The sequence below is a fragment of the Ixodes scapularis genome, unplaced genomic scaffold (genome assembly GCF_016920785.2).
Source record: "Ixodes scapularis isolate PalLabHiFi unplaced genomic scaffold, ASM1692078v2 PGA_scaffold11__112_contigs__length_91849675, whole genome shotgun sequence".
In the NCBI taxonomy this organism is placed as follows: Eukaryota; Metazoa; Arthropoda; class Arachnida; order Ixodida; family Ixodidae; genus Ixodes; species Ixodes scapularis.
In genome coordinates this window covers 48,736,643-48,761,749 of record NW_024609837.1, presented here as the reverse complement: position 1 = coordinate 48,761,749, position 25,107 = coordinate 48,736,643, and the positions used below count along the sequence as shown (strand labels likewise).

Below are 25,107 nucleotides of genomic sequence, written 5' to 3'. Positions count from 1 at the left end.
TGCAAGTACAGTGCCTCGGCCGACAAATGAGTTTCTATTCTTGGCCACTTGTCATATTTGGTGGGAATAGTAAAGTAAATGAAAATAAGGCTATCTCTCTTGCAGCCGACAGCTGCAAACAAAATTCATATACCTCGATAAACGACCTAAAAATAAAATTGGGTGGTGGCCAAGTGGTTTATGGTGTCAAATTTCAAATTTACAGACTGTGTAGTTAAGTCCTCCTTGTGTATATTTTTATCCTTATTATATCTATTGAAATTTTTTTTTGAGGCACTAGCACATAATTTATATGCTAATTCAACTTTAGAGGCGTTTTAAGAATACTCCACGGCTTCCTAGTGCTCGTAATAAATTATCATGACGAGCGGCTTTCCATTTTTTTCTTTCTCTCGCTGCTGCTTGCTTCCTCACCCTCAAAATGCTGACAACTCGACACAAAAGTAATAAAAAAATGTGCTTCAAATGTGATGAAGATGAGCATTTCCAAGTTGCACCCCTGCTTCGTGCCCTGACCATGCCACCATACCATAGCTGAGCGCAGCGACGAATGGTTCCAGGTGCTGTGACCCGACCGTATATTGTCACGGGGGGTGACCAAAAATAACAAATAAACAGGAAGAAATAAACGTTTAATGTGGCGAACTTGTGCCAAAAATAAAAGAGTACAAAAGATAATAATAGAGCGTCGCGGGCGTCGAAGTCGGCGTGGTAGCAGAGTCGAACGCTGGGGCTGGACTGGCGCCGGCTGGCCCGCGGAGCTGCTTTTGTACACACGTTGGCTTCTGGAGCATTCGACGTAGAAGGTTCGAAGCGTAGAACATTCTGACCTCGAATCAGCTAGACGGTTCTCGATTTCACCAGAACATCACATTACAGAGTTAACAAAAATGCATAGTCGCGGCCAGGAATCGAACCCTGGCCCTTCGCGTGGGAGGCAAGCGCGATAACCGTTAGGCTACGGCCGCGCTGCCTACTTGGCGCGCGGCATTACTCCCCCCTTAAAAAGTGCATCGCCCCGATGCATCCCAAAACAAAACAAAGCACATAAAAGGAACGGCAAACTAAAGAGTCACTTGAAACACATAAGATCCACAGTCCTATCGAGCGTAGTACGGCTTCAGGCGCACGACGTGGACGACTTCAGGTCGTGGTGGGCGGCGTGATGATGTTCTTGTTCCGTCGGGCATCACCTCGTAGTTCAGCTCGCCGAGGCGACGAAGTACCTTGTATAGTCCAAAGTACCGTTTCAGCAGTTTCTCACTGAGGCCGCGGCGACGGATGGGCGTCCACACCCACACCCTGTCTCCGGGCTGGAAGTGAACGTCCCTGCGACGAAGGTTGTAGCGGCCAGCGTCGACGCGTTGCTGGTCTTGAATCATGAGTCGGGCGAGCTGGCGGACTTCTTCGGCGCGTTGAGCAACCACCTGGGCGTCGTCGCTCTTTGTCAGATGGCTCATGGGGCAGCATTGCGTCCAGCATGGTCGTTACCTTCCGACCATGTACCAGCTGGAAAGGGGTGAATCCAGTGGTCTCCTGAACCGCCGTATTGTAGGCAAACGTGACGTAGGGCAACACCTCGTCCCACGTCTTGTGCTCTACGTCAACGTACATAGAGATCATATCGGCGATTGTCTTGTTGAGTCGCTCGGTCAGCCCGTTGGTCTGCGGGTGGTATGCAGTGGTTCGACGATGGCCGGTGCCACTGAGACGAAGAATCTCTTGCGTCAGCTGGGCCATGAACGAAGATCCGCGATCTGTAATCAGAACTTCGGGAGCGCCGTGCCGGAGGACGATGGACTCGATGAAAAACTTGGCGACTTCCACAGCAGTCCCTGAAGGAAGAACTCTCGTTTCGGCGTACCGCGTGAGATAATCTGTGGCGACGATGATCCAGCGGTTCCCCGACGTCGAAGGCGGAAAAGGACCAAGTAGATCCATTCCGATCTGCTGGAAGGGTGTAGTTGGAGGAGAAATGGGCTGCAGAAGTCCGCCGGCCTCGTCGGCGATTTCTTGCGTCGCTGGCACTCGTGGCATGATCGTGTGTATAGGTGGACGGTCTTGGGGAGCTTCGGCCAGTAATACTTTTCACGAATACGGGCTATTGTCCGGCTGTAACCAAGGTGTCCGGATGTCGGGTCGCCGTGGCAGGCTTGGAAGATCTCTTCTCGAAGGTCACCAGAGATTACCAGCAACCACGGCGTGTTGTTGTCGCCGAAGTCCTCTTTGTAGAGTACATCTTGTCGGATGGCGAAGGTCGGCAGTACTCGTGAGAAGACACGTGGCACGGTACTCCTGCCCCCTTCCAGGTGCTCGATTAATGCGCGCAGCTCAGGATCGTCCCGTTGACGTCGTGCCATATCGTCGGTGTTCACTGCTCCTAGGAAGCACTCGTCGTCATTGTCGTCGCTGCAGCCGGAAGGGGTTTCGACGGGGGCTCTGGACAGGCAGTCGGCGTCGCTGTGCTTGCGGCCTGACTTATAGACCACTGTCATGCTGAACTCTTGTAGTCGAAGACTCCATCGAGCGAGGCGTCCTGACGGGTCCTTCAGGTTCGCAAGCCAGCAGAGCGAGTGGTGGTCCGTGACTACACGGAACGGGCTCCCGTACAAGTACGGACGAAACTTCGTTATTGCCCAGACGACCGCAAGGCATTCTTTCTCAGTCGTGGAGTAATTTTTCTCCGCCTTGGACAATGCCCGACTTGCGTAGGCGATGACTCGCTCGATGCCTTCTTGCACTTGGACTAGTACTGCGCCCAGTCCCGCGTTACTTGCGTCCGTGTGAATTTCTGTTTCCGCATCCTGGTCGAAATGTCCAAGCACAGGAGGAGTCTGGAGTCGTTGTTTCAGTTCGTCGAATGCCTGCTGTTGCTCCTCGGCCCATTCGAACTTCTCGGCGTCCTTCGTGAGATTCGTAAGTGGTGCGGAAATCCTTGCAAAATCCCGAACGAAGCGTCGATAATAGGCACAAAGTCCAAGGAATCTTCGCACGGCCTTCTTATCTGTCGGCGCTGGAAATGCCGCGACGGCGCGAGTCTTCTCGGGGTCTGGGCGAACGCCTTCGTTACTAACCACGTGGCCAAGGAACTTCAGTTCGTCATAGGCGAAGCGGCACTTTGACGGCTTGAGTGTGAGTCCGGCGGTCTGAATGGCTTGAAGAACAGCTCGGAGTCGTCTCAAGTGCTCGTCGAAGTCAGCTGAAAATACTACGACGTCGTCAAGGTAGACGAGACAACTCTGCCACTTCAGCCCTGCCAGTACGGTGTCCATGACACGCTGGAAAGTTGCTGGCGCCGTGCATCGTCCGAAGGGCATCACCTTGAACTCGTACAGTCCATCCGGCGTGACGAAGGCTGTCTTCTCTCGGTCCCGTTCGTCGAACCTCGATTTGCCAGTAGCCGCTCTTCAGATTCATCGATGAAAAGTATCGAGAGTGGCGCAGCCGGTCTAGAGTGTCGTCGATGCGGGGGAGTGGGTAGACGTCTTTCTTCGTAACCGTGTTGAGCTGCCGGTAATCCACGCAGAACCGAAGAGTTCCGTTTTTCTTCTTAACCAGCACGACTGGAGAGGCCCATGGACTGCTTGAAGGTTGGATTATGTCGTCATTCAGCATCTCTTGAACTTGCTGATGGGTCACCTCCCTTTCCTTAGCGGAGACTCTGTACGGCGATCGATGCACAGGGCGCGCGTCGTCCTCGGTAACGATGCGGTGCTTGGCAACCGCGGTCTGGCGCATCTTCGACGACGTCGCAAAGCAGTCGCGGTATTCGGCGAGGAGGTTAGCCAGCTGACGCCGTTTAGGGTCCGGAAGCTTAGGGTCAATGTCGAGCTGCGCTGGCGACGTACTGTCTTGCTGGGGCGGCGAGGATTCGTCAGTAATCGCGGTGATTTCGGCGGGGTTTCGGAGTTTCTCGACGTGGCCCACGGCTGCACCTTTCGTGAGGTGTTGCGTTTCGTTTCGGAAGTTCGTCACGAGGGCCACAGTCCGCCCATCCTGAAGTTCAGCTACTCCCCTTGCGACGCCTATGCCTCTTCCCAGGAGCAATTGGAGGCTTCCCTCGAGAAGAACTTCGCCACAGGAAGCTTCATCGATCCCGACAAGTACGAAAACACTCGACCGCGGTGGTAGGTTTACGTGGTTTGCTAGGACTCGGACCGTGGGTGACGTCGCTTGGGGTTCCTCCGCTGGTGGAGCAGGTTTTCGTAGCGTCAGCCGGTTTGTTCCGAGGTCGATGACGGCGCCATACTCGCAGAGAAAGTCCATTCCGAGGATAACGTCTTTCGAACAGTCTTGCAGAACGACGAACTTGACAGGGCACGTTTCACCGTGGATCTCGACGCGAGCAGTGCATCTTCCGACTGGTGTGATGAGATGTCCTCCGGCGGTTCGTATTTGGGGTCCTTCCCACGGCGTCATGACTTTTCGAAGGCGACGGGAGAGCCTCCCACTCAATACTGAGTAGTCTGCTCCGGTGTCCACGAGTGCCGAAGCGTCGAGGCCGTCGATCACAACGTTCAGGTTGTTGGACACCGATGCAGGAGCGTCTTTGTGATGCGTGGGGTCGGGAGAGTGGGAGCGCTCCGTCGTTCTTGGAGGCTCTTTACGTCGGTTGTCTTCGGCAACTCCACCTCCAGGGGTTGCCGCGCCTACTTTCCCCGGTGAGGAGCGAGGGGTGACAGGCTTTCACGTCGGGGTCGGTGCATCGGCGAAGCTGGACGTCGGGGCGATGGCGACCGGAACTTTCGGCGGGACGCAGGCTCGGGGGACTGGGGTCGTCGCAGGTACTCGTCGATCTCCCGAGGGCGTTCACCATACCGGGGGCGCGGGTCGTTTGGGTGGAATCCGCGCAGCCCGAGTCGTCGGTATGGGCATCGGCGGTACACATGGTCGGCTTCCCCGCAGTGGTAGCAGAGCGGGCGTCGGTCGGCCGTTCGCCACACATCGATCTTCCGGGGTACACGGGGTACACGTCGAATGCTCCAAAAATAAAAGAGTACAAAAGATAATAATAGAGCGTCGCGGGCGTCGAAGTCGGCGTGGTAGCAGAGTCGAACGCTGGGGCTGGACTGGCTCCGGCTGGCCCGCGGAGCTGCTTTTGTACACACGTTGGCTTCTGGAGCATTCGACGTAGAAGGTTCGAAGCGTAGAACATTCTGACCTCGAATCAGCTAGACGGTTCTCGATTTCACCAGAACATCGCATTACAGAGTTAACAAAAATGCATAGTCGCGGCCAGGGATCGAACCCTGGCCCTTCGCGTGGGAGGCAAGCGCGATAACCGTTAGGCTACGGCCGCGCTGCCTACTTGGCGCGCGGCAATATAGCCTTACGGCGTGGCGCAACTCATGCAGCCCCTATGCTTGATGATGGAGCCAGTGTGCGAGGTGCGACCTGCTTGAGCTGTGCAAGCCACAGCTTGTGGAGACTGAAGAAAAGACAGCCGCTTCACTGGTGTCTACGCCCGTTCTACCCCGCGCTCGTCCTGAGCGCGAGCTAGTTCGATGTGCCTCACGAGGCATCTTTATTCTTCTTCTTTTCGATCTCCACATCATCCCCCTCTTGGGGGGGGGGGGGGGGGGGGGGGGGCAGGGAGTTTCCTAATCAGTTGGTTACATTTCGTCGTCGCTGAGTCTGATGTTCGCCAGTTCTGGTGGTAAGGGTAGTGTTCGGCGCAGGCGTTCGGGGCAGGCACGGCCAACAATAAGGAGGGCGGCCTCGATGTCGGCAGGTGTAAGGGCCCGTGATCCAGCTCGCACCAGCGCCCGCTGGTGGTCTTCTCGGTCGTGGTGAAGTGCTCCTTGATGATGTTGTTCGCATGAAATGAGTGGGACGCGGCAAAGTTCACAGATGTCGGCATATTCTTCCTCGTCGTAGGCGGCGGGTAGATCTGCAGCACAGCGCTCCGTCAGTGTCCGTCGCCGGAAGGGATGGGGAACGTCTTCTGGTGCAGTCCCTTGTGGCACTTGAGGTTGGTGTTCCCAGGCCATCCGGGACGCGAATGTGACCATTCGACCGGCCTCCATCACGCACCAGGTGGCAGCCTCGGCAGTGCGTGGCGGTTGCTGACGGCGGTTATGTCGCCTGGCGCGGCGCGAGTGGCCCCGTGGATTGAATTGGGGGCGTAGGGGGGATCGGGAGCGGCTCCGAGAGCGTCGGAAGGAATGGGTGTTGCTGCGTCGAGGTGGCATGCCTGGATAGAAAATAACCATGAGCAACAATCTTTCGTGTGGCAAAAATTGACGGGGACTGTGTTTCTTAGGACATCCCTAAAGGGTGACATGTCTAGAAACAAACGGCTTCAGATCACAAATGTTAACGGGTCCAGTTAACGACCCGTCTTCGACATGTCGTAACCTATACACCAAATGTGATACCCGTGAAACAACTTCCAAGGGACCTTCCCAACGAGGAGCTAGTGATGCCGCGAATCCCTTTGCTGCATTACTAAGCGGGTGCACGCGCCGGAGAACGCAGTCGCCTATTGAAAATTCTAGGGATCTCCTGCCTTGGTCATATTGGTTCCTCTGATCGAGCTGCGCTAACTCAATATTTTGTCGAGCCACTCGCACAGCGTCGGTGATTTTATCACGAAGTCGTTCAGCGAATCTCGCGTACGAGGTGTTTGGTCTTCGATTATCGTCGGAAAAGCTGTTCTCGAGGGGAAATCGCAGCTCGCGTCCGAAGTTTATTTGGGAAGGTGTGAACCCTGTCGTACGGTTCTCCGTAGTTCGAGTGGCGAAAGCCATTTCCGGGATGTAATTGTCCCAGTCTTTATGTCTCTCGGTGTATACCACTAGCATTGCTTTGAGGTTCCGGTTGACCCTCTCAGCTATGTTGGCTTGAGGGTGGTAAGGAGTGGTGCACTTGTGCTGGATGCCCAGTGTTGCGCAACAGTCCTCAAAAACCTTACTTGTGAAGTAGGATGCGTTGTCGGAAATTAATTGGGAACAGAACCCGAAGCGGGTGAAGGTGTCCCTCAATTTGTCCCAAATGGTCCTGGAACTCAGTTGGCGGAGGGGGTGAAGCTCCACCCACTTTGAGAAGTGGTCGGTGACTACCAGGAGATACCTGTTTCCTTTGGGGCTGCGTGGAAAGGGGCCCATTATGTCACATGAAACAATCTCCCATGGATAACGACTTTCCACTGACTGCATCAAACCAGGGGGTTTACCTCCCCTGGGTTTGGCTTGTTGGCAACGTAGGCAACTGCGTGTGTAGCGGAGAACATCCTGGCGCATCCTCGGCCAAGTGGCAACGCGACACAGTTTCTGGCAGGTTTTCTGACCGTCACTGTGGCCCGCTAGCGCACTGTCATGAAAATACCGGAGGAAAGTTTGCCTTAATGTACGGGGTACGACCACACGAAAAGGGGACGTTGTGGGGTCGGCTTCGTCTGCCTGCGGTATGTAGCGAAGGAGGAGTCTATCCTCGCTGTGTACATATGCGTCTACCGACCCATACGTCCTGTTTCCATCGGTTTGATGGGGCTGAGTCAAGCACCGAGATACCTTTTGGCACATGTCGTCTTTTTGCTGGGCTTCTCGTAGCTCGTCCCGGCTCACAGAAAGACCCCAGGAGACTTCAGCGTCAGCAACAGCGACGCGTTCCGCTGTGTCATCCGCTTTTCGGGGGGGTAGGGGTGCTCGTGACAGGGCATCTGCTGCGACATTGAACCTTCCCGGTTTGTATTCAATGGAAAAATCATATTTCTGTAAAGCCAGAGCCCAGCGGGCAAGGCGTCCAGCGGGGTGTTTAAGGTTTTTCAGCCATGTTAATGCTTGATGGTCAGTCTGGATGGTGAAGGTCGCTCCATCTAGGTACATGTCAAACTTTCGCAAAGCGAATATTATAGCTAGACATTCTTTTTCGGTTACCGTATAGTTACATTCGGCCGCGGTGAGAGTATGACTCGCGAATGCAACGGGCCGCAACGCTGCGTTATGTTCTTGGAGTAATACTGCACCTATACCGTAATCACTGGCATCCGTTTGGAGGACGAATGGAGCATTGAGATTAGGAAGTCTCAGAGATGCAGTATCCGCAATAGCATTTGCTAACGCTTTAAACGCTTGTTCCTGAGCGGAAGTCCAGGTCCATGGAACTTCCCGGCGTAATAGCTGGTGAAGGGGCCGGGCCAAATCAGCGCAGTTGGCAATAAACTCGCGGTAGAATCCCACCATGCCAAGGTACCGTTGTAAACTTTTTTTGTCTCGTGGCTGGGGAAATTCTATAATTGCTCTGAGCTTCTCTGCTTGCGGCTGGAGCGATCCTTGGTCGACCACGAAGCCAAGAAGCTCCACTTTGGGTGATGCAAGTTGCACTTTTGAAGGGTTAATCGTGAGACCAGCTTCACTCATGCGCTTCAGGACGACCTGTAAATGGTGAAGGTGGTCCTCGATAGTACTAGAAAACACTACTACGTCGTCCATGTAGGCCATTGCATAGTTAAACTTTGCATCACCCAAGACTGTATCCATGAGCCTCTGGAAGCTCGCAGGGGAGTTAGATAGGCCGAAGGGGAGTCGGACAAATTCGAACAGACCCCTGGGGCAAACAAATGCTGTTTTAGGGACGTCATCTGTTGCTACGGGAATTTGCAAAAATCCCCTACTACAGTCGAGGGTTGTGAATATCCGTGCAGACCCCAGTGCATATAAAACAGACGAGACTGATGGAAAGGGGTATGCATCTCGCTTCGTGACCGCGTTCAGAGGACGGTAATCTACGCAGAGGCGTGCGGTGCCATCCTTCTTGGGTGCTAACACAACCGGAAAAGCCCATGGACTTTTCGAGGGACGGACGGCTCCGGTCCGAATCATCTCATTCAGTGCTCCGTCCAGGAGTGTGCGTTTGTGAACACTTAGGGGCCGCGCGTTAAATCGGATAGGCGGAGTGTCTCCAGTATCAATTCGGTGTTCGAGGATGTTAGTCCTCCCAGGTGTTTCTGTAAACATATGTGAGAAATTCTCCAAAAGCTTCGCTATACGTGAACGGTCCGAGTCGGTGCCAGAAAATGACTTCATTGCCACGTGCAGATACCCCGAGGAGGGGAATCTCTCACATATTGTACCCTCTAGAGGACGAGCTGCCGTAGGCATTGGTCTGACTGCAAACTTGAAAGTAGCGGACTGCGAGCCATATCGATATTCTTCTGCTGACAAATCTAGGACTATTTTTTCCCTGGAGATGAAATCTCGACCGAGAAGAATAGGGCAGGCGAGACCCGGCAGATATGTGAAATGTTGTCGACATTGTCGCCCATCAAAGCTCAGCTTCAGTCGAGCTCCTTCAGTGACGGAGATAAGTTGGTCAGATGCCGTACGGAGCTCTCTCTGAGAACGCCGCATTGAGATGTTCCGGTCTTTGCACAATTTTCTAACGAAGTCTCCAAAAAGTGAAATTGCAGCTCCGGTATCCAAGAGAGCTGCGATCTGTTGACCGGCAATGTTAACCACAATGTAGGGTTCTGTTATACCTCTACTTTCGTGACGCATAGCGTCAAGGGATGGTATAAAGTACGTGACTGGACGGAACCTATAAATTCGAAGTAGCTTGTCATAGACTTTCAGCCGACTCACCCATGATACCATGGTCGCTAGGATTCCCATGATCAATGAAATGCTGAGGATTGTCACGTCTCGTAGACCCGCCCAGGTCACCGTTCGGTAGTGGGCACGGGGTTCCGGTTGGACCGCACGGGCCATACACTTGTCTACGGGTTTTCCAGAAGGCCGCGCTGGTGTGGTCGCATCAGCCATTTTTCTGGCATGTGGGTGGACGACGGGCGGCCACGCCGCTGCCACTTCCTGCGAGCAGCCGTTGTCGTCACGTCTGTTCTCCGGAGTTGTCTCGTCGGGGACCAGGACGCCACCGAGAACCGCTCCGTGGGAAGCCTCGGGGAAAGCACCGGCGCTGGTACTACCGGAGGCATCTCCGCGAGCGCCGCCGAGAGCGTCACCGCATAATCCGTGAGCGGGAGCGTCATCGGGCGCTCGAGCGGGCGCCACGCCGGGACCTGGGGCATCTCCGCGAGCGCCTGCGAGAGCGTCGCCGCGTAATCCGGGAGCGGGAGCGTCATCGGGCGCTCGAGCGGGCGCCACACCAGGTGCTGCAACATCGGGCTCATCACAGGAGGCCCCCGGCGGGGCTGCTCGTGAGGCTGGGCCGAGACTGCTGAAGAACCGAGACGGTGGGGTGACCGAGGGCCTGTAACAAGGAGAAGCCACCGACAGACAGGGCCCTGCTATCGGCGGCCTACCTCGTTTCCCGAATTGTCGTTTGAAACCCGCCGGGTGCAGTCCCGGCGAAAGTGGCCGAGACTTCCGCACCGGAAGCAGCGGAGAGTAGCTGAGGTGGCCCTTGGGTATCGCTCTCTGGATGGGGCTTGGTATTGGCGGCCATGCTCGCGGACTTGAGCACCATCGCCCAGTCCGTGGGTGTAAGGGTCCAGCGCTCGGGGTACCCTTCCGGGGAGAACTGGCCGTGACCCATGCTCGTCCATGGATTGCCTGGTCGTGCCTGTCCAAGCGCAGGACGGTTCCAGGCAAGCCTCCGGCGGTGGAGGAGGCCGATATCTTAGTTCGGCCAGGATGTCCGCCTGGATCTGGTGGGCTGCTTGGGCCAACTCGTCCAAACTCCGGAACACCCGCCCACGCAGGTAGGGATGAAACTGCGGGTGGCTTTGCCGGATAGCCCGCGACACTTTGTCTGAGTCGGACGCACTAGGGTCAGCCCTGTCATAGAGAGTTTGGAGCGCCCGAACAAACTCGACTAGGGACTCGTCGCGGTGCTGAGTGCGCGCCCTAAGCTCATCGAGCATTCGCGCACCGTAATCGGGAGGCAGAAATTCATTTTTGAACTGCTCCGAAAAGTCTTGTAGCGTCGAGAAGGGTGATTGTCTCCGACGCCATGTCGCGGCGCTTCCCGTGAGGGCGATCGGCAGTACGCGTGATAGAAGTTCAACCTCAGACATTTCAGACACCGCCTGGTATTCACGCAATTCGTCAAGAAAATCAGCAACCGATTTTCTATCTGCGTAGCCTGAATATTTCGGAATCTCGGCATGTAAACGCAATGTCCCCGTCCGAGGTGTTGGAACTAAGGGTGGTAGCGGACGGCGTTGTTCCTGCAGGAGCCGCGACATCTCCGCCAGGAACAATGCCATTTGTTCTGGCAATGGGCCCAACGCGGTGAGAGGTGCAAGCGGCACCGGTGGGGAAAGGCTCTCAGCGGGCAATGGAACCTCCAAGTCTGCTGTGGGTATATCAGCGCCCGGTCGCAAGTCCTCCGCTCCATCACCAGTCGCGGTAGCACGAGCTGTGTTCGCTGCATTGGGGCGGCTACGGGATCGCGTAAGCGGGGGCGAAGTTGACATTTTAACGGTCACTATAACAAGCTCGGCGGTGAAGTAATCCAATGTCTGTATAGGCGCAGCGACTGCGAAGGCCTGCTAAACGTACCTGACTGTACGGGAATCTGGGTTCGGGCCCCACGCTGTGGCGCCAATGTGGAGACTGAAGAAAAGACAGCCGCTTCACTGGTGTCTACGCCCGTTCTACCCCGCGCTCGTCCTGAGCGCGAGCTAGTTCGATCTGCCTCACGAGGCATCTTTATTCTTCTTCTTTTCGATCCCCACAAGCTTTACAGCCTGCAAAGGGTGGGAAGATGCCTCTCCCTTTGCAGAGCTTGCAATAGCTCAGCAAGAAGCTATTGCAAGCACTAGGGAGCCAGTGTGTGAATAAAAGCACTTTTGAATGTGACTTAGTGTGTAAATTATGCGTCTATACGTTAAAACTTAAAAAAAGTATTATTTATAAATATAAATATATATATATACATACAATAAACGACTAAATTTTCGCGAGGACCTAATTTCTGCGAATTTCGCGAATCGCCTACAAACGCGAAAAATACGTCCCGCGAACAACTCGGGCAATATGTGAACACTACGGAAGCTAAGCTCGGTTCGCGAAAATTAGAACCCGCGAATAATTTCAAATTTTCAGCTTTGGCCCGATTCGCGAAAATTTGAGCCCGCGAAAATGAAGTCGTTAACAGTATACTAAAAAAAAAGGCAAAAAGAAAAGAAACGTCTCCAGGTGGGTTTGAACCCAGAGCTCCACTGCCCTTGATTTCAGTTCCCTAAGGACCACTTCAGACGGGGCAACGTTTCTAGCAATTTTGAGGTTGCTGGCGGGTTGTTCCCTAGGTTTTCCCAGATCAGCACGAATTTCTGAGATCAGGTTCAGCTCAAAACAGACAAGCAACTCGAACAAACTGGAGAAGTTTGAAGCGGCAGCAGCCAATCAGGGACGCGATATTTTCACGTGACACCCCTGTGGTGGTGAGGATGACAGCTGAAGACTTGGTCCTGGTTTGAAATGGATCGTTTTTGGAAATAAACTTTTTCAGAAACATGAGTGAGTATTCTCAACGCCAATCAAAGATATAAAAACACATTTTTAGCACGTAGTTGTGCGTCTATATAGTGCAAGAAAAATCCGAATTCATGATGATGATGGCAAGTCGTAGCAATTCGGCTGCAGCGTGTGAACGCAGGTGGCCCGTGTTGCTGGTGTTGCGACGTTAAGTTGCTGGAGGAAATTGCCCCGTCTGAAGTGGGCCTTAGGCTCGCTTCCACCGTTCACGCTCAGCGAGCAAGCCTGCTTGAACCGTTCACACCTCAAGGCAAGCTGGACAGCTACAAGCCACCTAAATGTCTACCGCCGCATCCCCGGCCAGGTCGTGACGCGACATAACTTATTAAAAGTCTTGCTGTCACTGCCACGACCGGCCAGAGTGAAGTCGAGAAAGAATCATATAAATCATTTCGTAGCTTTCTTGGAACGACCCCCCTCAAGGGAGAGTCGTCCCTCCGCCCTTCGTCGATTGTTGGACTGACGCAAAGCAACTAGCCGTCTTGGCCCAGCAGTTACAAATATTAGTGCTCATTAACTCGCCTGCCAGCATTCCAGGTGCCAACTGCAATTTCCGCCAGTTTACCCGACACCCGCTGACAATCTTGTCTACCAGTGTTCCCGGTGTCAACTGCCATTTCCGCAATCTTTCCAACACCCGCTGACAAAAACCCATCTGCACTCCAGGCGTCGACAAGCGCTTACTTGCCTACCGCATCACCCCAAGCCTAAATCCTAAATCTGCAATGAGTCCTGGCTGTTTCCCCTCTTGCCACTCGTTATCCTGCCTTCCAGCGAACATGCCGTGACTCTCCTCTGCCTCTGAAGACAACTTTCTTACATCTTAACCGCGCTCCCCGTCTCTTGCCAACCACTAATCTGGGGTACCCGAGAAAGCGGGTCTGCAACCTCGTTCTTCGAGCCCTTTAGGTACTCGATTCGAGGAGACGCCTGCTGAGCTCGGCCATGAGACAAGTCGCCAAAATTCCAACATATTTGTCTCAACGGGCATCGTTAGCGTTAGTGAACAACCCGCTCAACGAATCCGTGAGACTCCCTGGGGACGACTAGAAGCAGAGGCATATTGAACGAGCCCCACGTTGGATTTTCAATTTTAATGTTGGTTACTTTATGGAGTTCGCTTAGCTACTAATAATCACCGTCCAATTGGTATGCGCTCCGCCTGTCTCCCAGGGAGTGACATACAGCAACAAGAAGACAGCGAATTAGTTGACTGTACCTCACGGTTGCCCGTCGTTCGGAGCCGGCAGTCCAGGCACGCCGACCCTTGTTGTCGCCCGTCGATCAGAGCTCACAGTCGGAGTCTGTGTCCAGGCCTGCGGATCGTCCTTGCCACGCCAGCGCTGGGTAGACTGGCTGTCCCGGGCTATCACTGCCCGAGTCTCGCTGTGGAATCACCCCGGGATCGTCATGGCCTAGGCTAGATGGCCAGGACTCGCCGTTTCTACCGGTCCGGACTTCGAACCTCGCTGGTGGACCGCTCCGGGGTTCGGCATGGGCCAGGCCAGGCAGCCCGGCTCCGATGTTCCTGGCCAGCTCCAGCCTCGCTCAGCACGCACTGTCTCGCGCCAGCTCGTGACTTCTCCGCAGACCGCCTGTCATGCCCTCTGCCAAGTATTTCACCCTTGGCTCCCAGAAAGTTAAGGAAAGGGAATGTACCATTATGTTCAGTGAAGTTCGGTGAGAAGACACGGGACTCGGACAAGAATGCCATTATCCTTGGTGTGACCCTATGAGACTCTCTTGCTGCCTTTGCTGGGGTTTATCTAACTGAAGTACCTGTCTGAAAAGTAGAAGAAACATAGGTGCATAACATTTGTTATTCACAAGACAATTTGTCAACAACCAAAATGACCCACGGAGAAAATTATGCGAGGAATTTGTCGGCCACGTTGGCCGAGCCACCTCTCGTGGCCAATGTTTCATTGCAACTTTAATTGTAGTAAACAGTCATAAGGTATATTACAAAGTGCAATTTGGGTTTGTACGAACCTACAACACAAAAAACAGCACTCTAATACAGCATGTAGAGGTGCCTCTAAACAAATTCCAGGGTTTCATGGAGCCTCCTTGAGATAACTGATGTTGAACATAAAATATGTGCACCAAGGAGTGAGCAAACAGTGAATTCCAATTAGTCTCAAGCACCAGCGACATGTCGACAAGGAGTGCAATGTGTAGAATGTCGTCTAGAAATGTGCAGCCAAGATGAAAAGGCGAGATATAACGATATCAGAATAAGATCACACCAAAAAGGTTCCGTTACAATCTAGGCACAGTAATGAGTCAACCGACGTTCAACCGCGATTCACTTTGCGTTAAGGTGAAACATGGCCAACAAAATATAAAAAACGTGTTTTTTTTTTTGTACATTATTTGCTTTGCGCCGTTGATAGAAGCACAGTTGGACGGCGTCACAAAGTCACTCGCTAGCGTTTTTCAAATTCGTTCATCGGCACTCATGGTCTACCCGGGAGGAGAAACGTACGAGCTCAGAGCCGAGCCGCCGAGCGTCGATTGCGACTTTCCTAAAGAGAAGCTCCGGTAACACTTCGGCGACTCGTCAGCTTCAAACAACGCCTCTTCGAACCAGCTTGAAACGAGCCTGACGCGCCCGCGAATCCAATGCGCCGAACGGTCGCGGCAGAAGGCACGCCGGAAGGAAGGGGGCTGGAGGCTGAGTATCCGAAAGAGACGCGGCGCTGGTTTCTACGTCTATTTCGCACATGAGATAAGAAGATAGTAAAGCTAGCCGAGTGTGAAGAGTGGCTGACGTTACACGCAGTCGAAATGACGCCTGCAACAGAGCACAGCTCGAGGTTTTCAACAGGAGACACATGCGTTCAAAAAGGCCGCGATATAAAAACTTCACGTCTCCTTTCTGTCCTTCGGTGTTTACTTTGATCCGCGTACACCAAAGCACTCAATGCTGCAAGTAATAAAGTCGTGTATACGTACCTTTCGAAGCAATTGAAAGTGTGTAGGTTTCGCTCGATGCCCACGAGCACAGAGTGCGACGAACGCCAATCCCGCCGGCAGCGCTGCGCCAGGCTGCGCGACGGCGCCGGGTTGGCCGGGTGGCCGCCGGGTCGCCGGGTCGCGCAACCGACGCCCGCCTGGCCCGCCCGCTGCGCACTGCGCATGCTCGGCTTGTCGGCTCTCTCAGCTCTCTCGGCCGCTCTGCCGCTCTGCTGGCTCGGCAGCACGCCGACTCGCGGGCATCGCAGGCTCGCCAGGCTCGCTCCCTTCGAAGTTCGAACAGTTCGAAGTTCAAACTGTTCAAACTGCTTCCGAAGCGCGAGCTTGCGCGCGCGCGCGCGGGTTGGCGATGGAAACTATTTTCTCGAAAAACGAGGCTGTAACGTATCGTTTGATGGCGCAAATGCACGTATTTTTCACGTCGTTTTTTGTACAGTGAGTGAATCTCGCGAAACAGGCGACGAAAAGTGGTGGGTGAAATGTGCTTGCATGTCGTCGTGGATTTTGTGTACCACGTAGGATTACCCAGAAAGGTGGGTCAATATCGATAAATGTGCGCGTAAGAAGCAACTACATGCACGTGACCTGTCAAACCTATTGACCCTCATTATTTTATCGTGCGAACCGACATTGCCACGTATCGTGTTCGATTTCGGTCCCAACACCGGTAACTTCGAATAGCATATCGTGTTTGATGTTGTGTTTCTCGCCGTCGGTAACTTCGTATTGATATCGTATTCGATCTGGTGGTTGTGTCTCAACACCGATGGTTTCTTGTTGTATTGCGATGTTGTGTTGCAACATCTAATTGTATCCCGGTACGTTGGGTTTATCGTTTGGCGATCAACTTTTGTTGCATTACAACTGCAATAAACATTTGTTGGAAAACAATCACTCCAATGAGCACGTCGTTATTGGGCGTTGTCATTAAAAGGTAGGTCGTGGCGGGTGTTCCGGCTACAGTTATTCTGAATGGTTTGGTGCTTGTCTAGTTTCAAACGCGCGAGGCTGTGCGTACTGTGTGCCGCACTAACAGCTGTACATACTTGCACTGTCGATCAATGTTAATGTGTTCGCAACGCAGAACGTTTATACTATGTGTGTATCCACACCCAATATATTTCTCGCGTATTGCCGTGTGGATATGCCAACGTAATTCATGTTGGTGACTTGGTATCCGCGTTCTGAGATTTATGCGCGCGATATCATATTGTATTCTCCTTTGGTCCCATGATCGACGACCGATATTTGTATATCGTGTGGCCGTACAGTATGTCCATGTCGGTCACCAATATGCACGCAATGTCGTATTCTATTCCAATAACCGTGTATTATATCGGGGTATTGTGCTCCGATATCGTGTTGTATACCTAATAACCGCAAGTTATATCGGGATATTGTGCTCCAATATCCTGTTGTATACGAATAACCGCATACTATATCGGGATATTGTGCTCCGATATGAATTCCCATCGTGCGTATTGGGTTAATCGGATAACAATACGTTTTTATTGGTTTCCATCATCTTCATTGGAATACAATATTTCCAATAAGCCGACTTCATATTGGCGTTTTTCAATAGGGGGTATTTGACCTTTAGAAGCTGAACGTCTAGAAGCTGAACGTCTACCTCTTGTTGCATGAAGGTCTTGCGGCGTAGCAAACCTCTGGTGACTTGGCTGCCGCTACGCAGTTTCGCACGACTTCTTTGACCATCCCGGCTCACGGATATTTCAAGAAACCCAGGACACCGAGGAACCGATGAAACAGCACGACCCACCTAGTTTTATGTGTTATACCCAATGTATACAGAAGATGTGTTTGGGTACAGACATAGGGAACTGTTAACATTTATTTGTTTTTATTTCAAAGCGCACATGCAGGGCAATGGGAACTTTAGTGGCGTCTTTCGCGCGATGAATACCGTTGGCAGACTGATTTCAAGGGAACGCAAATTATCATCATTTTCAAAATCATTTATCCCCCAAAATCCCCCTAAACATGACTTTTTTTAACAAAGGCTCGGTGTTTCATAATACTGCTCCAAATTCTTATCGGACGCTCTTTTTATGCCTTGTGGCACACGAAATAACTGTGCCACAGGACAGCCTAATAAAGCTAAAACAACGCTTTCCAACCAGCAATTCGAAGAGGAAATGTCGCCGTAGGAACTCGAATGAAATGATCCAATATCATCCACTGTTCTCACTGCTGCTGTCTTCCAAAAGAAAAAAAAAACGCTCAGCGAAAGCGTTAGCAGGCCACTATGTCTCAAATGTGCCACCTCCGCGAAAACTTTATTTCTCATAGCTCACCAGTGTGGGATAAAGTGCAAAATGAAATCATAACATAAGCTGTTGTTTTTTGACGCAGTGTGTTCAACCATTACGGTAGTAATTTTGGCCTCATGGCTCATAGCACGGTGTAAGACAAACTCTTTAGGTGAAGAGACTGCACTGCTCGCCCCGTAGGAATGGGCGACCCCACTAGTCCCCCTTTTTGTGTTCGTCTGCTCTGCCTTCTGGAGGGCAGTCAAGATCTGGTCCGTCCTGGCCCTCGCTGCAGACCGTCGCGGTCTCGCCGAATCCCCGTTGTTTACACTGTCTCTGGTTGTGTCGAACATGTCTTCAGTAACGCTGTTACACTCGGACTGCTAACACTTTTGTGCATCATAGCCTGCAGCACCAGCCTTGTCTTACATTCCTGAGCATGGGACGCACTTTGTTCCGAATTGCGATTCCGGTTACCGGACTTGCAAAGAAAATGTAACTTTGTTCAGTCTTCCGGCGAACCCCGATCGTTGGGTGCAACGGGCACGTGCAATTCATTGCAAGGATCGGCCGTAAATGTCGACAGACACTTTCTGTGCGAAGCACTTCGCGGGTGGTATGGTATTAGGACAAATTACTACGGCGAACTCGGGGTTGAAATCTTGCTCAACGCTCTAAAACAACCAGTTTTGCTACAATACGCTATGCCGTAAATGTTTCCTTTGTGCTGCCGTACCTATCGTTGGCCCTAAAAAAAAAAAAAAAAAAAACTGCGAGCAAGGCGGCAATTTGTTTAGCTTCCATATTGGAAAAAAAAAAAAAAGATATCATCAACGCAACACGATCAGAGTCTGAAACCAGGTGACGCAGCCGCGCAAAGTTCGGGGGAACACAGTGCAAAAGCTATGCCAATAGCTGAAGAGAACATATTTAAAAATGACATGCCAGGTGGTGAAGCAGCATCGGGATTTGCGACGACAGCTGCACAAAACGGCTGTATCAGTTGTGAGTCGTCGACAGTGGTGAAGTAACAAGGATCTTCCACAACCACAGGGGACTGTCTTTACCCTGAATACGTTGTCTTGCCGACAACAGCCTGGGGTCACCAAACAGTTCCCATGGGAGGGGAAATTCGGCTCTCACCAGGTACACCCCCATGTTCTGCAAAGTTGTTTCATTCAGAAGAAAAAACAAAGGAGAATTTCAGATGATGTTATCTGCTTTTGACATGAAGGTTGAACTTGTATCATGGAGGAACACTTGCGCGATAAAGATCTGAAATTGGGATGTTGCCAAAGAAGTATTCGAGGCATTCCACAAGGCCGCTCATTGTGCCGAGCGTACAGCCGAAAGCACATTTCTGAGTGCTCACCCTGCATGCGCCCCAGTCGATAAAACTGGAGTTTGGAGATGCAACCGTCACTCTTGTTGAGCATGAAAAGAAGCAGTGTAACTCTTGCGTCGGCTTGAGCAATACTCTTTGAATTCATCCGGTTCAAAATCAAAAGCGAAGGACAGGACTAATGCAATACATACCGCTGACTCCTTCCAAAAAAGATGAAGGTTGTGCAGTTGAGGAAACAGCACATTTCGTGCTAGCACTCCAAATTTTGACTTCTAAAATCAAAATGAATTCTAGAAGTTGAAATGACACCGTGCCAAAAGAACTCAAGGTGTTGGGAAAGTTTTTTCTGACAGAAACTCGACTTGGATGCTCGTTTTATGGCTTTGGCAACAAATGTTTGCCACAGAAGAGCCTATAAATCTAAAACAACGCTCTACAACGAACACCTCGCTGTGGGAGCTAAAATCCGCGTAATGCTCAACAGATACTAATCATAGCGTGTGTTTCTGCAGCGAAAACGATAAAAAAAGAGAAGATTCACCGACAACTCACTGCTATTGTATCTTCTACTTCACATTCATACACCAGCTGGGCACAGGCTTCGAAGAGATAATGACAGTCTAGCCTGGCTTGCGGTTAAAACGGTCGGTCGTTATATTGCCATAATCTTGAATGCGGTTTTGACTTTTTTTTTATTTTGCAATAATGAAAAAGCTGGCATCTAAGCAACAGTTTTCAAGGCATCGAATAATGCTGCTCAACTAAATAGAAGCACGGAAGAGCGAGTGTGTCAGCTTCAAAATGCTCAGCTGCGTGTGCCTCATTGAGCAAGAAGACGAGCACAAGAGGCGACCATGAATTGGTGTTCATGTCTTGCCCTTTTGGAGATAACTATGCACAACCGATTGGTGAGTCTGCGTCTAAGAATGCTACCAGGGGAACTGCGCTCTGCTAGCTACTTCTGTAAGCAATAAGTTTGCTCGAGGCAGCTACTGCTGTGGTGGATGGTGTTGAAATGACAATCTGGAAAAAGCTTGGTCTGACGGGACATTGTGGAACGCGCTTGGAGTCAGCGGGGAAACGCACCAATCTAAAATTTTTGTTCGAGCATCCGCTCAACGCACAAAGAAAGATGTACGTGTTCTCTAACGTACCCAACTCTTTCAAAGGCATTAGGAACCATCTATACAAATATAGGTACCTTAAATGTGATGAAGCTTGGTTTATCTCGTTAGATTATGCCGCTGTCTACCGAGAAGACTGATCAAATGCACGCAACCTCAAAGTGTTATATAAAAGTACACATCGCCACATTTACTCCTCGAACATAAACATGATTCGTGTAAATCAATGGCTGCCGTGCTTACATTCTATAAGGAGAGGAGGATGACCAGCCTGTGGAACTGTGCAGGGGCAATCCAGTTAACTCTAAGTTTGAACGATCTATTCGACGCACTGAACCGATGATATCCAGGGGAAAGAATTCTCCAGGAAATTCCGGACCTGAAAATTCTGACACGGGGCATCGACTGGTTCGGCAGCTGGGAACAAATATTGCATGACTCTATCATCTTGCTCGACACGTTTCAGTCTCAGAGTACTGTACAAGGCCTTCGCGCAAACCTTAAATCGGGGATAGACCTCTCGTCTATTTGCTTACTAAGTGCAACTTCAAATATATTATCCCTGCAAATTTCATCAAGACGGAATTGAGATATCTTTGGCAAGGTAAGGCAAGCGGTTGGTGAAAATGATTATCCGCATTAGTCAAAATTTATGCAACCCCACCTGCACGTTGACGCTGTACACCTTAGTTAAACCGCCGAGTTTGGTAACTGCAAAGTGCAAGAACATGAGGTTCCCTTTTTAAATTTGCCGCCTTTAAGGATGTTTTCAAAAGCGGGACATCAGAGACCCACAAGCAGAGCATTGATGAGTTTTTAAAAAGAAATTGATGGACCCATAATAATAAAAAAAATGATTGCGAGGTTAATTTGACTGCAGCCGACAATATTCCTGATGTAGTGGACTGCATATTCTAAACTGCGACTGGCTTCCTATCAAGGAGGATGAGACAGATGTTTGGCTGCACTTTTTAAAGGGTCTCCCTATCTCTGAGAGAAGTCAGGCAAGTGAGGCGGCTGTTACCAACAAGAATACACAAGATGGCCTCGTGCACCCTAACACTAACCTCTTCAAGATATTGCCACGCGCGTCGCCGAGCGAGCGCATGCGTGGCCGAGTGGTTACTGCGCTTGACTTCTCCCAGAATTCGATTCCTGGGAAATACCTGTCTTTTATTTATTCTTCCAGCTAAATGTGCTGGTAAATTTGAGAACCCTGTTGCTTAATTGTTTGAGGTCCGAATGTTCTAGTCGCCTAACCTTCTACGCCGATTGTTCGAGAAGCCAACGCGTTACAATAATGAGCTCTGCATGGCAAGCCGCAGTCAGTCTCGCCCCAGCGTTCGATCCTGCTGTTTCGCCGCCATCGAAGCCTGCAACGCTAACCCTTTTTTTTAAATTTTGTTTTGGGCACAAGTTCGCCCATTAAACGTTTAGTTGCTTCAGTCTCCGTCACCTCATCTATTGTCATTCGCGATGTTTTGGTGGAGGCACTGGGTATTACATTCTATGCACGTGTACCCCTCCGAAGACACCCCGGCCAAGAGAGGTGCTCAGCCCCGGAAGGCTACTCTTCGCCGAAGACACCGAAGCCGGGACAAGCCGTCGTACTAGAGGTCAGTTCTCCTAATATGTTCTCTTGCTCAAGAACTGGAAGAAGAAGACCCCAACCGTCGTCGTCCTGCCAGTCGCTCCGCGGACACCTGCTCCTTTCATCGGCAAGATCTAGGAGGACGTCGAAGGCAGGATAAACCAGTATGATCGCGTGGCCCGCGAGAACGGGTGGAGTTACGAGTAGCGCCTGCGGAACCTCTTTTTCTCGCTTGAAGGCAATCTAAGGCGCCGGTTCGAAAACCACGAAGCCTCCCTCAATTTGGGGACCTTTGCAAGAATGAGCTTATGCGTACCTTCGCCACTCAGCGGAAGAGAGGCGGCCGAAGATCTGCTGCAGTCGAGGGCTCAGGGCCTCAATGAGAACGTCACAAGCTTCGTAGAAGACGTCCTGAGCCTGAGCTTCCGCTCAGAAAAAAAAAAGAAAGGAAGAAGCTGCGTATACGCAGCTTCTTTTCCGTCTTTTCCGTCCTGCTCTCTACGCATAAGAATATATTCTAATGCTTTGAGTGAAGGGCGACATCTTTGGTGAACAGGAAGCACCCCACCGACGACCATCAGGGATTTGTCACCGAGGTGACGAACATGGAGCATGCCATCCTGGCAAGGGCAACCCACTTGGTACCCCAACGTTGTTGCCCCTTCCCCATCGGGATTGGACCATGGCTCCAGCCTGACTGGGATTCAAGAGTTCATTCGCGACGTCGTACGTGAAGAGCTAAAGAAGCGGCTGCTGACCGCTGGACGCCCGGCCTCACTGTCGCTCGCCGAGGTCGTCCGTAAGGAGGTTCACCGAGCTTTCCAGCCAGAAGTTCCCATCAACACGACGACGCCAGAGGAACCGACGTTGAGCTACGCCAGCATGGCCCGAAGACCGCCGTAAACTGACCGCCAGGCAACCGCACCACCCCGCGAGACCCTCCGATGCTGCAGTGTCCTCGACGCGAGGATGGACAAGCCCAGTACGTCCGCCCCGAGCAACCTTTGCCGAGGAAGACCGACGTGTGGAGGACGGCCAATCGACGCCCGTTGTTCCACCACTGCGGTGAAGCCGATCATATCTACCGCCGTTGCCCCTGCCTGCGAATAGGGCTGCGCGGCTTCACTTTTCGGAAATATAAGATGATCCTAATAATTTTATCAATTAAAGGCACATGATTCTTACTCTGCTTTTATATATTTTTATCCGCTTTAATATCTCCACGTAAAAGGAATTGTTCTACAATATGTTCACAAAGAGCATTATAAATATGTGATGAGAAATAAAATAAACAATGAAAATTGTCACATATGTCCAGAAACCTAAGATTGTTATCGAGGGGCCTTAACATGAAATCCTATCTCGCCATAGTCCAAAGAGAACGTGTTGTCGGTGGCTTTCACGCGCCGCCAAAAATTTAAACCGGCGGGTTGCTGGCCCGCTGCTCTGGTCCGCTGGAACGTGTTCTGCCATCTAGGAGGGAGGTGAAGAACCACGTAGTTTCGGGTTCGATATGGTTCCGCTTATTCTCACAAGGGGGCAGCATATCAGAAACGAATATTTGATACTGCAAGAACTTATTTGTTTGCGTTTGTTTTGTCTTGATTAGGTATTTTTACTGCTTGTAACACTTCAATAATTTTAATAACCCTATAAGGCGACCGATCCCCTCTTGTCTGTTTTTGAGCACAGTTGAAGGACCTTGCTAAAGCCCCAACTTCGTGATTCTGTAGAACTTCATTGTCTCATAAATGTTGACATCCACAGGCTAAGAACGTCTGCCGAAAGAGAGCGACCTGAAGTATGTTTGGTGCAAGAGAAGGCTTGTGTTTGCAAACAGTAAAATAGTATATACGAAAGTTCCCACGACAAAAGGAATTTTATATAAAACTAATCTCAAGAAAAATGCATAGGCGTTTGAGACTACGAACAAAGAAAAAAGAAACGCATAGACGAGCCATCTTTAGCATTATCTACATCCGTTATATATTGAAACATGTATGGCTTAAGTTTTATTTAGTTGACAAAAGTACACATGATGCTTCTGCATGGTTGGTGATTTGTAAATAAAATGTCGAAGTCATAAATATAACAAGATAACTCGACTTTCAGAAATTGAAACTCTCTAATTTGCTTTTTCCCCGAGAGCTTGATATTTAGATAATTTTTTCAATTTAAAACACCTAATGTGTCAGATCATACGCCTCTAGCATCTGGCTATTCTTTCTTTCATTTAAATTGAGGCCTTCAGAGAAAATGGTTTCTTAGTAAAAATATCGAATTGTTGAGTCAAAAATTCAAAATACGATATGTAAAAAAATGCTATAGCATTAAAGCGGTACTATTATCGTGTTTGATTCATAAAAATATTATTACATGCGTTCAACAACAATGCAGGTACATTTGTACTACGAAAGAGCCTCTCCGTAGCACAAATTCATCTGACTTAATTGGAGTTACTTATGAACCAAATTAATGGAAACTTTTATTCGGTGCAGATTTACGTTTTGTCCCTTGAGACTACAGGGAGAAAACGTAATTTATTAGACAAATTTATGAAATTTTCAAGGTAAATTACATTTTAAAGTAGGCTAATTTTATAGCATGCTTTCGAAAGAAGCCTAAATCAAAATTTAATTTAAAAAAAATATAGGATAGAGAAACGATAATGTGTTCATCTTTAAATAATTATCTATTTGGGTAAATTTCTTCACAAGGGACTCGGCGGTCTTACTACTGGTTGGAGCTGAGCGTGTTGGTTCATATTCGTGCGTGGAGTGGCCTAAACACTACAAAACACAGAAATAGCCAATACTGAATTATCAACTATTTGAAGCCTTCTTTTTAACTACTGTCAGCATTTACAGCCTGGATTGAAGCCCTCCGTTTTCTGATTTACACACTCAATTAAAGCCTTCTTTCTTTACTTTTATACTTTACAAACACGGAGCTTCTTCGTATCTTTCAGGAACCCTTCATTACCCTAGTGAAAAAGTCATTTGTGTGATGAATTTCTTGTGTCCAATAAACACATCTGAACCATACAAGATGTATAAGAACATATAAAAATAATATAAGAACTATATAAAAACTATATAAGATATGGAAGAACATAAAGGAAACTTATAAGAAACTTCTCACAAGCTTCTTGTATGGTTTTTTTATGTTCTTATATATTTATTATAGTTCTTATATGGTTCCTATATATGTTCTTATACGTCTAGTATGATTCATACATGTATATTGGAGACAAGAAATTCATCACACAAATTGGATTTTTAAATAGGGAAAAGTTTTTTTTCGCTGGTGCAGCGTAGGGAAGTCTATGGTGCTAAAAAGTACTACTGAAACATCCAGT

General features: G+C 50.3%; 1 protein-coding gene and 1 pseudogene across 1 annotated transcript; one reads left to right on the top strand and one right to left on the bottom strand.

The window, feature by feature from the left end:
- Positions 1 to 6,118: 6,118 nt before the first annotated feature.
- On the bottom strand, positions 6,119 to 11,167 carry LOC115317612. The gene is made up of 3 exons (XM_042288987.1): positions 10,262 to 11,167; positions 9,582 to 10,176; positions 6,119 to 6,193 (listed from the first exon to the last, which is right to left on the bottom strand). The coding sequence occupies exons 1-2, from the start codon at positions 11,165 to 11,167 to the stop codon at positions 10,129 to 10,131; spliced, it is 954 nt and encodes a 317-aa protein (XP_042144921.1). The 3' UTR covers positions 6,119 to 6,193; positions 9,582 to 10,128.
- A 7,458-nt stretch (positions 11,168 to 18,625) lies between these two features.
- On the top strand, positions 18,626 to 20,048 carry LOC120844129 (annotated as a pseudogene).
- The last annotated feature ends 5,059 nt before the right edge of the window (positions 20,049 to 25,107 follow it).